This window comes from Crotalus tigris, unplaced genomic scaffold (assembly GCF_016545835.1).
Source record: "Crotalus tigris isolate CLP2741 ecotype Arizona unplaced genomic scaffold, ASM1654583v1 scf7180000022970.308977840:1548163, whole genome shotgun sequence".
NCBI classification, from domain to species: Eukaryota; Metazoa; Chordata; class Lepidosauria; order Squamata; family Viperidae; genus Crotalus; species Crotalus tigris.
The window spans coordinates 1006562-1027572 of NW_024099557.1; the positions used below are offsets into that span (position 1 = coordinate 1006562).

A 21011-nucleotide genomic window follows, 5' to 3' on the forward strand; every position below is an offset into this window, starting at 1 on the left:
GCTGATCTGGCTGATTAGGCGGGTGTCCCCTTCCTCCCTCACCGCTTCATGCGTGTCCCACCCGAAGCTACACGCTTGGTGGAAGAGGACGACCATCCCAGATAGAAGGAGTGTACCGATCTTTGGTTAAGGGTATACGATAGCTGCGCTCCCCTGCTAGAACCTCCAAACGAGAATAGTTAAGTTTAAATGATGCATATATTAATCAGCTGTTAGATAAAAAGGACATCATGGAGGCAGTATTCCTAAATGCACTAATATGTTTAGTAAAAGAAAAAGGAAATTGTGCTAATGGAGATTTTAAATATTTAAAAACATATCTGATGTAACACAACATAAGAGTAGGACAAGAAACAACACAATTTTAAATTCTGGGAATGTAGGTTCTGTTTGTTTTAGTGCAATATGAAAACTTTGGGTTTTAATGTCCAGTGGGTCCTTTTGTAATAGAATCTAGGCCTAATCTGTTTTTTTCTTGCTTGCTCCTCTTATTCTAGTTGTAAAAATAAATTGCCCATATACATTAGTTGGAGGATTTGTTATGTTCTTATCAAGTGGAAAAAATGATTATTCGTGCATAATTCTACATCTCAAAATAAGGTATTGAAACATCTATCACAGCTAGAAGCTGATTGGCTTAAGCAAGGATTTGTGTGATCTGTGATATTACTTGATTCCAAAGAACCAGCAATGTTTCTGGTAGATGGAACTGTGCTGGAAATCAAGCTGAGGAGAATCTGTTTAAGGTCATCAGGAAGAAGTAGCCAGGGGACTAACCAGAGACCCACTGATGATGTATATATGATATGCAAGGGCTTTTTTTGTCATAGAACACCCAGAACGGAGTTCTAGCATCTTTTTTGGATGGAACCTTGTAAGGGAGGCAAGGCAGGTTGTATGATATGTGTGAGTTCCGGCACTTTTTTTTTTTTTTTTTACAAAAAAAGCACTGTATGCAATTTACAATCCTGAGAGATGCAAAATCCTTTAATTGGTTTGCCAAATAACATAGAAGCAAGGAAAACCAACATCTTACGTAATTCAAATGATTTTTCCTCGCACTCTGACTGGACGGCTAATTTCCATAATGCGAGGAGAAGGATCGTATTTGAGAGCAGCCTTGGAAACTTTGTACGGGTCGTGCTCTTCAAAAATATAGACCCGGGGTCTGGAGAGTTCTTCTAATTTTTCTGCTGTAGGAACAGGACGACGTTTTTTATGGGGTTCTGCAAGAATAAACCCAAGCAAGTGTTAAAGCAGTGGTTCTCAACCTGTGGGTCAGGACCCCATTTGGGGTCAAACAACTATTTCACAGGGGTCGCCAAACAATGCAGTCCACCATTTTTTTCCCCTTTTCCTTGGCTGTGCTACTCCCTTTTATTCTATTGGCTTTTGAAAGCCAATAGAATAGACTCTTTTGAATAGAGTCTAAATTCTATTGGCTTTCAAAAGCCAATAGGAATTGTCCAGGCTGTCTCTGCCCTGCTGAGCCCGCCAAAAGTCCCATTCTGCAAACGGTGCTGCACCAGTTGAGTAGTCCTCGACTTACGACCGGTTGAGTAGTCCTCAACTTACAACCGGTTGGGGGTCGCGGCATTAAAAAGGTTGAGAACCACTGTGTTAAAGGCTAGACTGATCACGATCAATGTTATTAAAAAAAAAATACAAAGATAAACTAACACAATGCAAAATCCCCCAGTGGTCAAGATTTCAAATAATTCAGTGGCTTTAAGGAATTGACTTTATAAATGCAGCTTTTCTCTCATTAGGTACCTCAGATGCTAGAAAGAACCGGATCCAAGGGTTGACGTTGCTGTCCAGCAGTTTAGCAAAGAAAGGCAACTCAGCAGTTTTCGTCCACCTCATTATATAGATTGCAAGTCAAGAAGACTTTTTTTTTTTTTTGCACGTATGCTCACGTGTGAGTCAGGCACCAAAAAAAGTAAGTACGTCTTAATATTTAAAGTCCTTTTGTTAAGCAACAAGTGTTTAATATATAGGATGCTTTTTGGCTACTGGATCTCAACATTATGAGATGAATTAATAATACCAAGGTTGCAATCAAAATTTCAGAAATTGTAATACACTGAAGGGTATACATAATACCAAGGAAGCAGAATGAGAGAGCAAATTATTATAATAATTGAAAGTGAACGTAAGGAAGAATGCTGAAATGGGAGAAATTTTGGTTATTGAATCTATAATGTTTGGAAATTATAATGAAAATAAGAATATTATATTGTATTACTAATCTGTTGATATAGAAGTGAGATAGATATGTATCCAGAACACTAGATGTTGGGGGGAATTGTGACAAAGGGAATTGGGGTCATATAAAAATTTGGAAATGATAAATATTAAACGTTTACTTTAAACATCAACGCAAAATTAAAGCTGGGAAATTTCATAAGGTTATTGATGGTCCAAAAGATGGAATGTTAAAATAAATAAGACATATAAAATTATTGATAAATGTAAGAAAGCTATTAAGTAGCTGATGGATAGAATAAGAAGTATACTAATTTAAACAAGAGACAGTATGTATTACGGGAAAAAAGAGAGGAAATATTGGCTGTAATAGTTGGAGATTTGTATTAATAATACTTGATGTAATGGAATTATTGTAACTCACACACCACGTTGCTTTTCAAAGATATAATTGTAATATTGGAAAATTAATAAAAAGTTTTTTTAAAAAATACCAAGGTTGCAATCAAAATTTCAGAAATTGTAATACACTGAGGGGTATACGTGATACCAAGGAAGCAGAATGAGAAGCAAATTATTATAATAGTCTTATTGAATCTGTAGCAAATTATCCTGATACTAGTGATTTTGTTAAGGATGCAGTCAGCCATGCATCTTCCAGGATACCTTCATTCTGATCCCTGCCCCACCCCAACTGCTTGCTGCAGCACTGTTCTATGGATCTTCCCACTGCTATGTTAACATGTTCATTCATCCTTGAAATCATCAAAAAATGTACTAGTAGGAAATTTACTATCCCTAGCCAGCCTCTCTCACCTCTGTTTCGGGTCACTGCATTTACAAATGGGGAAAGTCCTTATGTCCACGGAAAGTGGACCTTTTGAGTTTAATCACTGGACCCCCTCTGGAAGACAGACTAATATTATATCAGAGCCCACAATGAGAGAATCCTCAGCTTAAAGTCATATGCTGTAGGTTGTGGATATAATGACAAGAACTGAAAATTTTCAAAACCAAGCTGGAAGTTATTCTTTACAAATTTTGCAGTGAGAATGTTAGAAGAATTATTTCTTATACTGGCATGTGTTTAACCTCATCTTGGCTTGGATCAAGCTATTTTATATCAAGTTTTTATTTATTTAGTACTTTGCAATCAATTGAATTGACAGATTGCAATGTATATGATACAATTGCAATAAAACAACGACAAAGAATACATAAATGATTATTTCAGGTAGCATTAAAAATTACAGTGAAAAAAATTACAGCTCATCTCAAGTTACCATAAGCAAGCACTCTGTGGTCAGCAGATTTCAGAATGTAAACACTATGGGACAAGTTAGGACAGGGGTTCTCAACCTTGGCAACTTTAAGACTTGTGGACTTCAATTCCCAGAATTCCTCAGCCAGCAAAGATTTGCTGGCTGAGGAATTCTGGGAATTGAAGTCCACAAGTCTTAAAGTTGCCAAGGTTGAGAACCCCTGAGTTAGGAAGACTGTTCCACAACATAATGGTGATTGCTGACAGACAAACCCTTGCAAATCTTAACCCTCCACAACAGTGGGTCTCAAGCAGTTGTTCTGACATGCATGTTTCAGATGAGTCAGTTATAACGTGAGTAGCCAAGCTATGTAGGGCTTTGTAAAGCCAAACATTTTGAATTGCACCCAGAAGGAAATAGGTTAGCTCGGGGCCTGAAGCATCAGTGCAACAAGCTTATGGCGATGAACACTGCCCCCCAAATATTCTACTGCATTCTGACATGAAATTTCTGGGTGGTTATCAAAGGCAACCCTGTATGTACAGAGTGAAGTGCAGTGGCACTTAGTGATGAAAGAATGAATCACTGTCTCCAGGGTGTCCTGTTTCAGTCCACAGCTAGTGGACCAGCTACCTGGGCAAAGGCCCTCTGCACACAGCCTCCATCTGAAGCTCTACAGCATAGCAGTAGCTTTGAGACTCAAGTTGCAATCTGTTCCTCTGGGATTGTACCATCCAGTCCATAGGCAATTCCAGAGATATCAGAGACCTTTGCTGTACAAACCAGGTCTACTTCAGTGTATTTCATCCTAACCAGACCTAGACAGCCTCTAGAACTGAATCAAGACATTGACAGCATTTCTTGCGCTATTTAGGGTTGTTGTTGTTAGTTGCAAAGTCGTGTCCGACCCATCGCGACCCCATGGACGACGTTCTTCTAGGCCTTCCTGTCTTCTACCATCTTCTGGAGTCCATTTAAGCTCACGCCTTCTGCTTCAGTGACTCCATCCAGCCACCTCGTTCTCTGTCGTTCCCTTCTTCTCTTTCCCTCAATTTTTCCCAGCATGAGGCTCTTCTCCAGTGAGTCCTTCCTTCTCATTAGGTGGCCAAAATACTTGAGTTTCAACTTCAGGATCTGGCCTTCTAAAGACCAGTCAGGGTTGATCTCCTCTAGGATTGACCGGTTTGATCGGTAGTAATGTTCAATCTATATTCTGATGACACCGTACTCTGAATCACACCCAAAGTTTGACTTTCCTCAGCAGTTTCATGTAAGGTGCCTTATTTCCATCAAGATCCTAACAAAGACTATGAACAAGAGCAATCAGTGCTGTCTCTGTCCTATACACTGGCCTACGCCTTCTGAAAAGGATGCAGATTATCTGATTTCTCTGAAGGTGCTTCTAGAAGGCAAAACCATATCCAACAAGGTTGAACGTTTGGTCCCTTACGTGTGTTGGTTTGAGATTACCTGGGCCACTTTCATGGCTACTGTGGAATCCATAAATTCCTCAGTTCTTCCTCAAGAGATTGGTGTCACCCAACAATAAAAAAAGGGCTGCAAAACCAGCTCAGAGACTAAGCTGAGCAACCCAGAAAGGGATCCTGCCAGGTACATAATAGGATGGAAGGTACGCCAAGAGGATCCCCAGATTGCCCATTGTAATATATGGGCATTTATATCTTGTTCTTTGAGGAGCAGAATCCACGATCTCAGGTGAAGTGTTTTTAAAGACCAACATCATAATTTCTCCCTGGTTTTTAGGCCTTGAAAGACTCAAAACCAAGGAGGACAGATTTCTGGAAATATATAATCTCTACTTACAGATCTGGATATCCGCCCACTGCTAAACCGTAGATGATTGAGGTTTTACTAGATATGGACTTGGTGTTCACCATTAGCATCTTAAAGTAACCCAACTGGAAATGGAGATTAACATCAGATTTTTAGTCCTTCTGTAATGGCCACAATAACCTGCAACATTCCCCTTGACCTCTGCCAACCTCCTTAATTACATGATAAGAATTTCCCAACATACTAAGCAATTTGGTGCAGCCAATTCCATTTCCCATTTCTCAGAAAGCCCTGAGATTCCCAAGTACTCATCCTAATCTCAACACCTTCAGAGGCTTAATCTTGAGCTATCCCACCTGTTCCTCAACTGGCCTGCCTTACGGTAACGGCAACTGCTATGTCCTGGCACTCTTCTGTTACTGCAACTCAGCCAGTCAGTGAAGATCTTTTGGGATCCTCTGTTGTAATTGTACCACGCAGATAGAACTAAACTGTTAAAGAAGAGGATTTGTTAGCAGTGATCCGTTCTAGTAGCCAACTACTTTCTTCCTCCTAGCTCCTTCCTTCCTCCTAGGGCAGGGGTAGGCAACTTTGGCTCTTTTATGACTCGTGGACTTCAACTCCCAGAATTCCTGAGCCAACCATGCTGAGGGAAAAGGGAGAGGTTTCCAAGCTGAGCCATGCTGGCTCAGGAATTCTGGGAGTTGAAGTCCACGAGTCATAAAAGAGCCAAGGTTGCCTACCCCTGTCCTAGGGTATGAGGTGCTGAGTAACTGGATCTGAAAATGGTTCTTTCTTGAGGGTTTTTGCCAGATATTTTGATGGAGAAGATAATGTGGCTTTTCCTGAAGAGATCTACTGGTAGCTGTGTCGGACAATGTTCCACCTTCTCCTTTTAGGGAAGGTGTTGTGTCCGGAGCCTGCAAAAGCAGGCTCGGGACATTGCAATGGTCCCGGGCTGTTGCAAGCTGCCTGGGACCAGACTGAGTGGTGCCAGCCTGCGCACATGCGCAAGGCGCGAAAGCGTGTCATTCTTTGTTACCTTTTTGCCCGGGGATTCTATTTAGAGGCAGAGAGGCCTACGAGCCTCTGAGTTGTGTCGGAGAGAGCTGAAGAGAATAAAAGCTGTTATAACCATCAGAATGTGTGCTCTTCTTTCGCCATTGACTCAAGGACTCAACAGAAGGTTATTGAGAAGTTAATGGGCTTTCAGTCAGAACTGAAAAAGCTTCTTGGGTGAGAAGCAAAAGGACTTCAAGCCAAATCCAGAAAGTCCGGTGGCCTTTTGAGAAAGCACCTTTGGAATAACCATGACCTGCACGACTGAGAACCAATGTAGACTCCTAAATTGGCGGCATTCTATATCCTCAACAATAGTGTCCTTCTAAGTGCTTCAAAATGTTAAGATCGAAAGTGCCGTTCTGCAATTATTCTACTTTTCTCTAAGTGGGTGATGCCAATCAGTTTTGGGGAAGAAGATGGATTGGCCTGATTGATATTCCCAGTGGTGGACCAAGGTCTACTTACCTCTGTTTTATAACTCAATTTAGGATACAATATCATTAGTATGCTGATAAGGACCAGATGAATATCTATAGCCTGGGTTAAGCCAAAGATGCTGTAGAATTCTTGATTCAGTGCCCAGAGGCTGTGAGGGTCTGAATAGGACAATGCAAAAACAGTCCTACCAAGACACTGTTTCTGTTTGTGCAGTAATAATTTCTTTTTAAGTTCCAGTCAGCTTTAGGGAAGAAGGATTTTGCTCTCCTTGATAGAGCAAGTTTACAACTTGGGAGTCCTGGACTCAGTTCCTGCTGGTTTCACAGGTGGAAACAGGGCATGGACAGAGGGACTTTTGCTCAAATTCAGCTAGTGTAGCAGTTCCTACTTGGAGCAAAAGGTCTTGGGACATGACTCAAAATCTTCTCACTACCGGAGTAAACGGATGCAACAGATTTGCCACCAAACTGCCTTTGAATTCTATTCAGAAATGGTGTAAAATGTAGCAAAACCAGGCCCTAGTTCAGGGGTAGGCAACCTTGGCTCCTTTATGACTCGTGGACTTCAACTCTCAGAATTCCTGAGTCAGCACCGCTGGCTCAGGAATTCTGGGAGTTGAAGTCCACGAGTCATAAAAGAGCCAAGGTTCCCTATCCCTGCCCTAGTTGGCAAGAACAAACAAATCCACTCTTTTCAAAAATTTGTTTACCTAAATAAACAATCAACCTAATTTATGTAATTTGTAATTTGCACCTTTTGTGTAACATAATGCTTTATTGTTATTTGGAGCAATTTAATTTGGATTCAATAGACATTCAGACTGAATAGATACCTTTCTCCTAAAATGGTTTACTAAATAAAGGTTTTACAGGTAGTCCTTGACTTACAACCATTGCAACAGGTGATCTACAAAGTAATGAGTGTCCCATCAACCCCCCCCACCATGATCATGTGACCACAATTTGGGTCAATGGCAACTGGCTCCCATTTATGACTTGTAGACTGTCTTGTAGTCATGTGATTGTGATTTGTGACTTTCCCATCCAGCTTCTGAGAAACAAACTCAATGGGGGAAGCCAGAGTCATTTAATGATGGCATGATTCACTTAACAACCATGTAATTTGCTAAATGACCACAGTAAAAATAATTTTAAAATTAGGCCCACTCATATGATGACTCGCTTAATAACTACATCGCTTAGCAATTTAAAGTCCAGTCCCAACTGTGGTCATAAGTCAAGGACAACCTGTACAGTATTAACTGAGAATACAGTTGAGTGTAAAACTATTTTACATGCAGTTGACACATTGTACGACTGCTTTTCTAGTCTTCTTTCCTTAATATAAAATCTAAGCACCTTATTTAGTTATTCTCTACACTATTGTAGACATGATAAAATCTCCAGCTTTTGTGTGTATGTGTGTTTGTGCATGTGAAGAGAGGGCAGAGAAAGTGGCACAGGCCTTTGTTGTTGTTAGTTGCAAAGTCGTGTCCGACCCATCGCAACCCCATAGACAACGTTCCTCCAGGCCTTCCTGTCCTCTACCATCTTCTGGAGTCCATTTAAGCTCACGCCTACTACTTCAGTGACTCCATCCAGCCACCTCCTTCTCTGTCATCCCCTTCTTCTCTTGCCCTCCATCTTTCCCAGCATGAGGCCCTTCTCCAGTGAGTCCTTCCTTCTCATTAGGTGACCAAAGTACTTGAGTTTCCACTTCAGGATCTGGCCTTCTAAAACAGTGGTTCTCAACCTGTGGGTCGGGACCCCATTTGGGGTCGAACGACCATTTCACGGGGGTCGCCAAACAATGCAGTCCGCCATTTTTTCCCCCTTTTCCTTAGCTGTGCTACTCCCTTTTATTCTATTGGCTTTTGAAAGCCAATAGAATAGACTCTCTTGAATAGAGTCTAATTCTATTGGCTTTCAAAAGCCAATAGGAATTGTCCAGGCTGTCTCTGCCCTGCTGAGCCCGCCAAAAGTCCCATTCTGCAAAAGGTGCTGCTCCAGTTGAGTAGTCCTCGACTTACGACCGGTTGGGGGTTGCGGCATTAAAAAGGTTGAGAACCACTGTTCTAAAGAGTAGTCCGGGTTGATCTTCTTTAGGACTGACCGGTTTGATCGTCTTGCAGTCCAAGGGACTCGCAGGAGTCTTCTCCAACACCAGAGTTCAAAGGCCTCCATTCTTTTGCGCTCAGCCTTTCTTATGGTCCAACTTTCACAGCCATACATTGCAACTGGGAAAACCATGGCCTTGACTATACATACTTTTGTTGGCAGGGTGATGTCTCTGCTTTTTAGTATGCTGTCTAGATTTGCCACAGCTTTCCTCCCCAGGAGCAAGCGTCTTTTAATTTCTTGGCTGCAGTCCCCATCTGTGATGATCTTTGAGCCCAGAAAAATAAAATCTGTCACTACCTCCATTTCTTCCCCATCTATTTGCCAGGCATTGAGAGGGCCGGATGCCATGATCTTGGTTTTCTTAATGTTGAGTTTCAAGCCAACTTTTGCACTCTCCTTTTTCACCCGCATCAAGAGGCTCTTTTGTTCCTCTTCACTTTCTGCCATTAGAGTGGTATCATCTGCATATCTTAGGTTGTTGATATTTCTCCCGGCAATCTTAATTCCAACTTTTGATTCATCTAGCCCTGCTTTTCTCATGATGTGCTCTACATATAAGTTAAATAGGCAGGGTGACAGAATACAGCCTTGCCGGACTCCTTTCCCAATTTTGAACCAATCAGTGGTTCCGTGTCCAGTTCCCACTGTTGCTTCTTGACCCGCATATAGGTTTCTCAAGCAACAAATACAATGGTCTGGTACTCCCATCTCTTTAAGAACTTGCCACAATTTGTTGAAGGTTTATCTGACCATTCCCAAGAGAATGTAGTCAGTCCGGCCAGATTCTTGTAAATACAACAATATTTACAGTTATTCTTTATTGTCGTTATGCCTGACAGTGTGGGGCCTGGTTCCTTGTGCCTTGACAGTAAATAAAATGTGATGCTTCTGGATTCTTGTGGAAATAGTGGTATGTTAAAGGTTTGAGGTTTGAGATGACACCTAGACTTTTTTGTTTATCTTGACAAAATTGCCTCCAGTCAGTTTTTTCTCTCTCAGTTAATTTAAATTCTAGAAAGTGGCTTGCAATTGGCACAGATTTGAGACAGTGGTTTAGAATGTCTAAGTCCTTTCAGGCAATAAATGCCCCCAAAATTGCAATCTCATAGGATTTCAGTGATCGGTTCCCCAAGATCTTACACATTCATGCTTAAAATTGCAAATGGCTTCAGTATGTTCTCAGATTGACATCCTTCTGGGATTTCAGCCCTTTTTAATAACGTTAAAAAAATTAATATAATTTTGAGGTTCCACGAGGTGTTATAAACACCCTGGTATTCATAGGAGCCACATAGCCTATCCTGCCTTAGAGTATCTGAACTGAATGTCATTAAACTTGAGTTATATAAATATAGTTCTCCCCATTTTTATTGCATCATAATACACCATTCAAAATAGTCATTGGCAAGGACATCTAAATCAGTTTTTCAATACTCAAATTCCAATTAACAGTTGGGAAATATGGGTTTAATTTTCTATGCTTTCATTGGAATATATTTGGCTTTGATAATTGGCTGGAATAAATAGTTTTAAAATTCAGTTCCTTTTTATGGCTAAATCTGTAGATAATTATCTGACTCCATTAAAGCTAAGCAGTGAGGATTTTTATTTTTGGGGAGATCTATTTCATTATAGTTGTATATTAATTATTACATTAACCTATTGAATTATAGTTAATCCTACTATAGTTGGAAAGTAGTGACTCAGCCATAGTTTTAATTCTTTTATTCTCAAGAAGCTTAATTTAAAAACAGTTTAGAAAACTTTGGGGTAGCCTTTCACATAATATTGTCACCATGATTCAATGTATCTTAACTTTTTAATACTTAGTAGCTGGGTTTAATTAACTTTCAAGTATTTTGTGAGAATACATTTATTTCAACAATAATTGCCTAAACTTTTGATCTAGATGCCAAAAGTGGTTTTACTAGTTACATTACGGTATTTTGAAAGATTGATTGAAATCTTTATCTTTTGTTTGATCTTAAAAATGAAATCGATATTAACAAAAATTTGTTTAGCATCCACAAGCAGTCCTTGACTTAACAACTGTAACAGAGTCCAGAATTATGGTTTTAAGTCAAGGCATCCATGTGACTGGAAGTAATTTTCGTTAAGCAAACCCATTCATTTGAATGGGCTTTTTTGTCAGAAATTGGCAAAAAAAAAAAAAAAAAGAGCCAGAAATTGGCAAAAAAAATCTCAAATTGCAGTCACATGATTGCAGAACGCCACAACTGTTCATAAAGCTGATCCATCTGACATGCAGTCACATGACTGGGGGGGGCTTAATGATGGTTTGAGAGGGGTTTGCAGGTTGTAAAGCATCCATTCCATTGCCATTATAATTTAGCATAGTCATAAGCGGCCATTAAGCAAGGACCACCTGTACTGGATATTTCAGAATATGTTTAATAATTCCATTGCTAAATTTGCATCTAAATGCAAAGGACTGTTAATATGACTTCATCACAATGACTGTCAATGCTGTCAAAACATCGGATGTTTTTGTATTGACAACCGATGGAAATGTAGCCATCATTTACCTTTTGCTTTTAGAGTTAGATGATGCGGGGAGGGGGGGATATGAATGAGAGTCTAGCTAGACATAACAACACTAAACATAGCGTGAGAATCAAGGTTATTGAGCCCAGAGTTGATAAAGAATTGGCGGGGTGGAGAGCTGGAGAGGAAGACTGTGCTTCAAGCTAATTGAGGAATGTGATTTATGACTATTAATTGGAGGAGGGAATTGTGCTTTGATACTATGTGCCCAAGGGAGGGGAATTCAGGTTTTGGCTTTGATTATGCAGTGCCGATATTATTCTACTCAAAAAAAGATTCTTTAAGTTAAAACAATGCCTCGAAGTTCTTTCGAAGAGTTTCATCTGTCGGAACCATGACAGACTGTTTGTCAAGGATACCTCTGTTTCCCCTAGACTTTATCCCTAGCTATATGGATTTTATTAATAAGCAAGGAAAATCTGTACGGGAGGTCCTTGGTGCTCTCTCAGCTTGGCTGTTTTCTCACAGATGTTTCATTATCCAAATTAGGTAACATCATCAGTGCATCAGAGTAATGAAACATCTGCAAGAAAACCACCAAACTTAGAAAACACCAAGAACCCCCCATTTCAACCCTGAGCTACAAATACATTTCTTTATTGGAAAATCTGTAGATTGGGCATAACTAAGAGGAATGCAGGAATCACTGCCCTTCTTAGAACAATGGATTATTATTTTCTTGATTCTTTCTGAAAGATTTTCCAGCTCTTTGGTCATATTTCTATAAGTTGCTTAGTCTCTAGTTATATATATTTTTAAGTAGTTCCTTCCTTGTGTGCTGTGTTTGTAAGAGGTATTATTTTTCAGTAACATTTGATATATGGCCAGTACTGTATGCGTTGAAATATGGATCAGAATAGACATTTCTTTGTATATATATATTTTCCTTTTCTTTTCCTTAATCAAGAAAAATGTTTATAGAGGAGAGGGAATTGATGTCTGTGATTTGATCATCTTCATCCAGCTTTTCTCCTGGGAAAATGGGGAACCATTCCTGCACAGTACAGCAGTGGAAAGGGAATCTCGGGAGCTATAGGGAGTTATTCAGCCAGTGCACAGAGGCACCTATGTTTGTACAGCTCTATTCTCCTGTTGCTAATCTTCTAAAAATTGGAAGGTGATTTATTATTTAGTAAGCAGTGTGACACAGCTCCCCCTGCTCTGTAACTAAGAGGCCCTGGAGGATCTGCAACTAAACTGGTGCAAAGAGCAAGCTTACCGTATATTCCGGCATATAAGGCGACTGGGTGTATAAGACGACCCCCAACTTTTGAGAAGATTTTCAGGGTTTAGAAAGTCATCTTATACGCCAGAAAATACAGTACAATATTGAATTTCTGTTTATAGATGAGCACAATAGGAGCTCCTTTGCTGCTAGAAAGCTTTGTCCTGTTAGTGCTTATTTCTGTAAAAAAAAATAGGGCTGGCCACTAGGGGGCAGATTGGTTTTAAATTCAGAGAACAGCTACCCGTATATTCCTGCGTATAAGACGACCCCGTATATTCCTGCGTATAAGACGACCCCTGACTTTTGAGAAGATTTTCAGGGTTTAGAAAGTCGTCTTATACACCGGAAAATATGGTACCTTGTCAGTAATAGGGAGGATAGGAGCAGATTCTTTTAAGACCACACCTGGAATATTGCATCCAGGTTTGATAACCACATTACAAAAAAGATGTGGAGACTTTGGAAAAAGTGAAGAGAAGAGTAACTAAGACGATTAAAGGCCCGGAGACAAAAACACACGAAGAACCGTTGCAGGAATTGGGTATGGCCAGTCTAGAGGAAAGGACTGGGGGTGACATGACAGCAGTCTTCCAGTTTTTGAGAGATTGCCCCAAAAAAGAGGCGGGTCAACTTATTTTCCAAAGCAGGCAAGACAAGAAACAATGGGAATTAATCAAGGAGAGAAACAACCTGGAATTAAGGAGAAACTTCCTAACGGAGAACAATTAAACCAGTGGAACAGCTTGCCTCCAGAAGTTGTAGATGCTTCATCACTGAAGAAGAGACTGGACAGTCACTTGTCTAAAATGGTATAGGGCCGTGGTGGCGAAGCTATGGCATGGGTGCCACAGGTGGCATGTAAAGCCCTCTCTGTGGGCACATGACCCGTCGCCCCAGTCCTAGGCTTTCAGCTGGGTTTTATAAAACCTTTTCACTTTAGGCCTCCGCCACTGTGTGCAAAAAAAAAAAAAAAGGTTCAATTAATCAATCAGTTTCAACTTCTCGCAGGAAAAAAAAGATTGAAATTGATTGATTGAACTTTTTAATCCCACCCAGTCTGCCGTTACCACCGCAGCCACGCCCAGCCAATGGGCCATGCCCAGCCAATGGGCCACACCCAGCCAATGGGCCACATCCAGCCAATGGGCCACACCCAGCCAATGGGCCACACCCACCTGGCACCCGACGATACATAAGTGGGTTTTGGGTTGCAGTTTGGGCACTCGGTCTCTAAAAGGTTCGCCATTACTGGTATAGGGTCTCCTGCCTGAGCAGGGGGTTGAACTAGAAGATCTCCAAGGTTCAGCTCTATTATGATTACTTACTCTCTGAAGTTGTGGGACTGCACTTTGGTTTGGCTAGAGCAATTATCCGTGGTGTGGGAACCGCAGTTAAGGCTCCTTTTCTCACCTAAAGAGAAGAAACAAAGATATCCTTTTCCAGAATGAACTTAAAAGTCCCCTTATCACCACATCCAAACTGAGAACAAATTAGCATGAAAATATAGCCAATCAAATTTCACCAGAGCGTAATCATTACTCTTCTGGATCAGATTAAAGACCTATGACGGGGTAGGCAACCTTGCCTCTTTTATGACTTGTGGACTTCAATTCCCAGAATTCCTGAGCCAGCATGGCTCAGCTTGGAAACCTCTCCCTTCCTCTCAGCATAGCTGGCTCAGGAATTCTGGGAGTTGAAGTCCACAAGTCCCATGTTTTTAAGCCATGATTGCGACTCTCCCTCTTTGCATTTTTCTGCACCCTTCCCTTTACCCTTTTGGCACTTTCTATGTCAGTGGTTCTCAACCTGTGGGTCGGGACCCCATTTGGGATCGAACGACCATTTCCTGGGGGTCGCCAAACAACGCAGTCCGCCATTTTTTCCCCCTTTTCCTTAGCCGTGCTACTCCCTTTTATTCTATTGGCTTTTGAAAGCCAATAGAATAGACTCTCTTGTCCAGGCTGTCTCTGCCCTGCTGAGCCCGCCAAAAGTCCCATTCTGCAAACGGTGCTGCACCAGTTGAGTAGTCTTTGACTTACGACCGGTTGAGTAGTCCTCGACTTTCGACCGGTTGGGGGTCGCGGCATTAAAAAGGTTGAGAACCACTGTTCTATGTCCTTTCATTTAGCCATTTTGGTTTCCTGTTTCTGAAGCATGTAAAGACATTCTCATCATTGGTTTTGATCAGTGGTGGGATTCAGCTGGTTCGTACCGGTTCGGTAGAACCGGTAGCTAATTTTTTTGTTGCCCAGGCCCAGAGTGGACTTCTGGAAGCGGCTTCCACACATAGAACCGGTTGTTCATCTTTGAATCCCATCCCTGGTTTTGATATTTTTCAGGATGTGTTCAATTTTTTTATTTTGTTGTATGCCTGAGTGAAGCTTATGTACATTTACTTATTAAATTTATATGCTGTATATTGCACTATCAAACGACTCTGGGTGGCTTATGAAGGTGTTCCTTTGTGTTCTCATTTGGACATCTTCTCTTGCAGTGCCTTAGCAAAATGGATTTTGCTCCTCCTTAGGGACTGGCTGTTCTGCTTAAGAATGTACAAGGGATTATTGCAAAACTAGTGGAAAAATAACTACAATTCAGCTTCTGTCTCGAAAGTAACTACAATTTAAGAGCTGTCTAACTCATTTTCAGGTTTGTAAATGCCGCATGGCAGATTAGTTCTATGGGGAATGTATTCTCTTAGGGTATAAGTGAGCAAGAAAGAAAAATGGAGAGAACAGAACAAAAGAGACTAGCATGCTACAAAAAACATGGAAGCGGGTATGGGGAGACAGAGGGCAAATACATAGAACTGAGTTGACTGAGGGTACTAAATTCTGGGGTTCACACAATAAAAAAGCCAACAAAGGATGGTGTGATGCATGAGCTATTTATCAGGGACATATCAAGGACCACACTCCAAAAGAATAGATATAAAAATACATTAAATTTTGTTCAAATATAGTTAGGAGCAGTGGTGGGATTCAGCCAGTTTGCACCACTTCGGCAGAACCGGTAGCTAATTTTTTGTTACTCAGGCCCAGAATGGACTTCCGGAAGCGGCATCCACGCAGAGAACCGGTTGTTGGGGTAGGCAACCTTGGCTCTTTTATGACTCGTGGACTTCAACTCCCAGAATTTCTCAGCCAGGCACGCTGAGGAAAAAGGGAGAGGTTTCCATGCTGAGCCATGCTGGCTCAGGAATTCTGGGAGTTGAAGTCCACGAGTCATAGAAGAGCCAAGGTTGCCTACCCCTGGGTTAGGAGTTTGCAGAACTGTTCAAAATCAAAGCAGTCACTTTGAATTCAAAACATATTGTTCCAGCCTTTGCTGTTTCAACTGCTACAGAAAGGTGTTAAGTTTGAAATTGGTGTTTTGTACTTGACCCAGCCCTTTTGCGCTCAGAACATTTCCACAACGGTCCAAACTGTGTCAAAATACTTCTGGTAAAGCGTCCCTAAAGCCCAGCTGTTTTCAACCTAGAATATTGAACAGGATATTATAATCTAGAAAGGAATGCCTGAGTTCAAAACATTTTGAATTCAAAAGGTTGTGCACCATTAGTTAATATGTCGCCCTTTATGGGAGCTAGATAGCTACATAAATGTGATTAATAAATAAGAAATAAAATGTAATTTATCATCTTAAAAAGTACTTGTGTGGCCTTGCTGAGTAAAGCTGCCCTGATGACAGCATTCATACAGTAAGTTAGATGAGACTAATATAGAATTAGTTCATTTGTGGTTCATTGTGTTGTGGCAAGAACTCAACTGCAAGTAGCCCTTGAATTATGACTCCAATTGAATCCAGTATTTATGTTGCTAAGCAAGACAGTTGTTAAGTGAGTTGTGCCCCATTTTATGACCTTTCTTGCCACAGCTGTTAAGTGAATCACTGCAGATGTTAAGTTAGTAACACGGTTAAGTGAATCCGGGTTCCCGATTGACTTTGCTTGTCAGAAGGTCACAAAAAGTGATCTGGATACTTGAACCATCATAAATACGATCATGGGGATGCTGCAACAGTGGTAAGTGTGAAAAACAGTCATAAGCCGCTTTTTTCAGTGCTCTTGTAACTTTGAATAGTTATTAAATGAATTGTTGTAAATCAAGGACTATCTGTATGGTCTTAGCATGTTATGTGGTCCAGGCTCTTACATTAAGTCGCAATTTATTTGTTAGGTGTAGCAGGTTCTCTGAACATGGTGATTATATTTAGGATTTAGCTTGTGTGAACCTGCTACTAAATCATACTATTGCTCCCTCTGCCTCTATGCTGGATGTACTGACCGATAGTGGACTTTCAGGTTCTGAAAAGAATTTTAAACCAGTCTCTTCTGGAGTTGCAGAGACTACACCAGAGAGAAACAAACCTCTTGAGGTGTCCTTCAGAACACATATGCACATACTGCACATCCCATGTTGTAATGTCATCATATGGACCGAATTAATTTATCCTGAAACATGATAGACTTTCAGCTAGCAGGTTGTCCAAACCTAGCTATTGCGATTGATAAACTATGACAAAAATACATTGTCAAAGTCAATTGTGGGTCAATCAAAAAGGATAATTAAACAAATGCTAGTTTAGCAAATGGTATGAATCAAATCCTGAGCACAGAGAGATCGGTCAGGAAGAAACGGGAGGAAAATAGGCAGTTAGGTGGCATCATGAGATCTTTGCTGTACCAGGAAAGATAAACCAAAGTTGCACTTGATGGCTATGCTTCATGTCTAGAAATTAACAGCGCCGTACACAAGATCAGGCTACTGTTCACCCTTCCCAGCCTAATAAATGAGGATAAACCAGCATAGCTCCCATGATCATGGCATCTTTTCATAATAATGACTTTAACATTGCAGTAATATTTCTAAAAATAGTCTTTTTGATCAATTCAAACGTGATAATGGCAGAGGAGAAGGCCCACCTGGTTTGGGATAGTGCATCCATCTTAGGCCTCCTTGATTTTTCAATGGATTTTGACACCATTGATCATGGTATTCTTCCGGATCAACTCAGGGGAGTAGCAGCGTGAGGCATGGGACTATGGAGGGTCTCCTTCCTTTGTAGCTAGTTTCAGTATTTGTTGACGGATGGAAGATTTGTTTATTGGTCCTACTTTGCAGGATGCCTCAGGGCTTCACTGTCTGTTCTTGTTCAAGAGCTACATCAGGGGTGTTCAACCTTGGGAAGTTTAAGATGTGTGAACTTCAGCTCCTAGAATTCCCCAGTCAGCATGTGCTGGAGAAATCCAAATGGATGATATCACTCAGTCTTTATGTAGATCAGGGGTGTCTACATGGCTGGCTGGGGAATTCTGGGAGTTGAAGTCCACACATCTTAAAGTTGCCAAGGTTGGACATCCCTGATCTACATAAAGCCTGAGTGATGTCTTTGGACTTCTTCAACACATTCTACATATCCTTGAGGAGTATTTGAAAGCTGCACCTGGCCAGTGGTGGGATTCAGCCAGTTCGCACCAGTTCAGGAGAACCGGTAGCTAAATGTTGAGTTTGGACAACCGGCGGAACCCACATTGCTCCTGGAAGTCCATTCTAGGCCTCCCAGGCCTAGAACAGCCCACAGGAAGTGCATGTATGTCACTTCCAGAAGTCTGTTCTAGGCCTTAGAGGCCTGGAGGAGGCCTCACAGGCCTAGAACAGCCCACAGGAAGCTCATGGATGTCACTTCCGGAAGTCCATTCTAAGCCTTGGAGACCTGGAGGAGGCCTCCCAGGCCTAGAATGGCCCACAGGAAGTGCATGGATGTCACTTCCGGAAGTCCATTCTAGGCCTCGGAGGCCCAAGCCTGCATCCACACAGAGAACTGGTTGTCCAGGTATTTGAATCCTACCACTGCATGTGGCCCAGAATTCTATGGCATGAGCAGTTTAGAGCATGTCCCAAAGCAATCATATAACACCATAGCTGCATAACTAGCACGGGCTCCCAGTGGGTTTATGAGTGTAATTCAAGGCACTGGTTGTCACCTATAAAGATGTACATGGCACAAGGCCAGATTATTTGCAGGTTCCCTTGTCTCGGATCATTTAGCTACCGGTTCTCCTGAACTGGTGTGAACTGGTTGAATCCCACCACTGGCCAGGTGTTAATGCCAGATCTAGGTCTCATTTGTGAATCACTGCCATCAAACACAACCTGGAAAATATGCTTTCTCAGTTGTGCTGCTTATCCTATGGAACAACAACATTGCCCCCCCCCCCATAAACCTGATCCCGCCCAAGCCTGTTAGCATTCCATAAGACTAAGGACCTGTTAGATTAGCATGGTTAATTTGTTGTTTATGTGCCTTTTGATTTACAGCAGGGGCCTCCAGACTTGATCTAGAACATTTAGTACAGTTCAGCATGGCTGGCTGAGGAATTCTGGAAGTCCAGAAGAAAGTTGGCAAAAGTTGTCCATACCATAAACCAGTTAAGATTATTTAACTCCGAGATATCTGTGACAGGCCGGGGCCGTGACAGGTTCTTTAATCTGGGCGATGCCACCCCGTTCAGAGCTGCGGGTGTTACTGGCGTCTCAGAAAAAAATCTAGTTTGGCATAAAAAAAGAGTAAGAAGTAGAAGAAAAAACAACAACTAAGAAGACTAAAAGGAAAACATGCAAAGTTCATTATGCCAATCCTATTCTGATCATAGCATAATTTGTTTGACTTATTCTTACTTGTTAATAGTATAACGTATTTGACTGTTAATTTACTAAATCGACTTGTGTTACGAATCCAACCATTGTCAGTTGAGATCTATTCTATTCTATTCTATTCTATTCTATTCTATTCTATTCTATTCTATTCTATTCTATTCTATTCTATTCCATTCCATTCCACTCCACTCCACTCCATTCCATTCCATTCCATTCCACTCCACTCCACCCCACCCCATTCCATTCCATTCCATTCTATATTCTATTCTGTTCTGTTCTGTTCCGTTCCATTCTATATTCCATTCTGTTCTGTTCTGTTCTGTCCATTCCATTCCACTCCACTCCATTCCACTCCACTCCACTCCACTCCACTCCATTCCATTCCATTCCATTGCCATTTATTATTATATCTTACCTCAATGCAATTTTGGCATAGTGGTGACAGAAATTGTTACTGAGTTCTAATCCTGACAGCTGGATGACTGAGCCAGTCCCTCTCTCTCAGTCCCAGGAAGAAGGCATTGACAAATCAAATCCAAAAATGTTGCCAAAAACACCACATGGACTTGTGGCAAATCACCAGGAGTAAAGAACGATTGCAAAAGTGTGTGTGTGTGTGTGTGTGTGTGTGTGCGCGCGCACACACACACACACATTTAAGCAATATAAATGGCTGCTCATCTCACAGCAGTAACTCTGGGTAGTGTATAAAGTTAAAACCAGAGACAAACACTCCAACTAATAAATGTCCTAGGACGGTCACAAAGAGCAAATTCCAACATGCTAAAAACAGCAGCTGACCAAGTTCACTTAAACTCTTAACCCAAATGCTGGGGAAAAGCCATGCCATTCATGCCCTATGAAAACAAGCAGGTCTTCACGATGTTAAAACAGCCAATTGTTATTTAATAAGAAGTCATGATGAAGCAAATCATGGTTTAGGAAGGGCAGAGTCTCACTCTCATCACCCTCAGTCTCATACGTTTCTATGCCTGATTTTTTTTTTTTTTTTTGGCCTGTCTTTATTTTTTTAATTCAACTTTATAATTTGGAGAGGCTATGAAATAAAATAGAGAGTTGTGAAGACCATGTGGCCAAGTCTGAATATCCCACTGGAAGAAAGATGGACAATCACAGGCCCCATGGGAATTTTTTTAATAACCTGTAAATCATCCAACTGATCTGCAGATCATAACAGGAAGGATACGAATACCAGAACTGGGCTGCAAATCTCTACACAGCTGCTAGATGACACAGGTTTGATGTTTGTGTAGCATTTTGCCCCCAACTTGTCACCTAGAGTTTTATAGATTGGTTATATTTTGTTTGTTTGTTTATTTATTTATATCTCGCCTTTATTATTTTTACAAATAAGGCAGCAAACACACACAATACTCCCTTCTCCTACTTTCTCCACAAAACAACTCTGTGAGGTGGGATGGGCTGAGAGCAGAGGTACTAGCCCAAAGTCATCCAGTTGGCTGTCATCCCTAAGGCGGGACTACAATTATAATAATAATAGTAGTAAAGTTGGAAGGGACCTTGGAGGTCATCTAGTCCAACCCCCTGCTCAGGCAGGAAACCCTACACCATTTCGGACAAATGGCTGTCCAGTCTCTTCTTAAAAACTTCCAGTGTTGGAGCATTTACTGCTTCTGGAGGCAGGCTGTTCCAC

At 41.2% G+C, this 21011-nt stretch overlaps 1 protein-coding gene and 1 long non-coding RNA gene across 2 annotated transcripts in view; one reads left to right on the forward strand and one right to left on the reverse strand.

Annotated features, from left to right (window-relative positions):
* Positions 1-773: 773 nt before the first annotated feature.
* LOC120297087 (testicular haploid expressed gene protein-like) overlaps positions 774-21011 on the reverse strand; it is a 35479-nt gene continuing 15241 nt past the window's right edge. Inside the window, exons 5-7 of the mRNA XM_039319330.1 lie at positions 19099-19225; positions 14003-14087; positions 774-1226 (exon numbers count right to left, since the gene is read on the reverse strand). Of these exons, the coding sequence (XP_039175264.1) occupies positions 1042-1226; positions 14003-14087; positions 19099-19225 (397 nt within the window). The 3' untranslated portion in view covers positions 774-1041. The remainder of the gene's footprint in view (positions 1227-14002; positions 14088-19098; positions 19226-21011) is intronic.
* LOC120297088 overlaps positions 1770-21011 on the forward strand; it is a 104639-nt gene continuing 85397 nt past the window's right edge. Inside the window, exon 1 of the long non-coding RNA XR_005553681.1 lies at positions 1770-1942. This is a non-coding gene — a long non-coding RNA (uncharacterized LOC120297088). The remainder of the gene's footprint in view (positions 1943-21011) is intronic.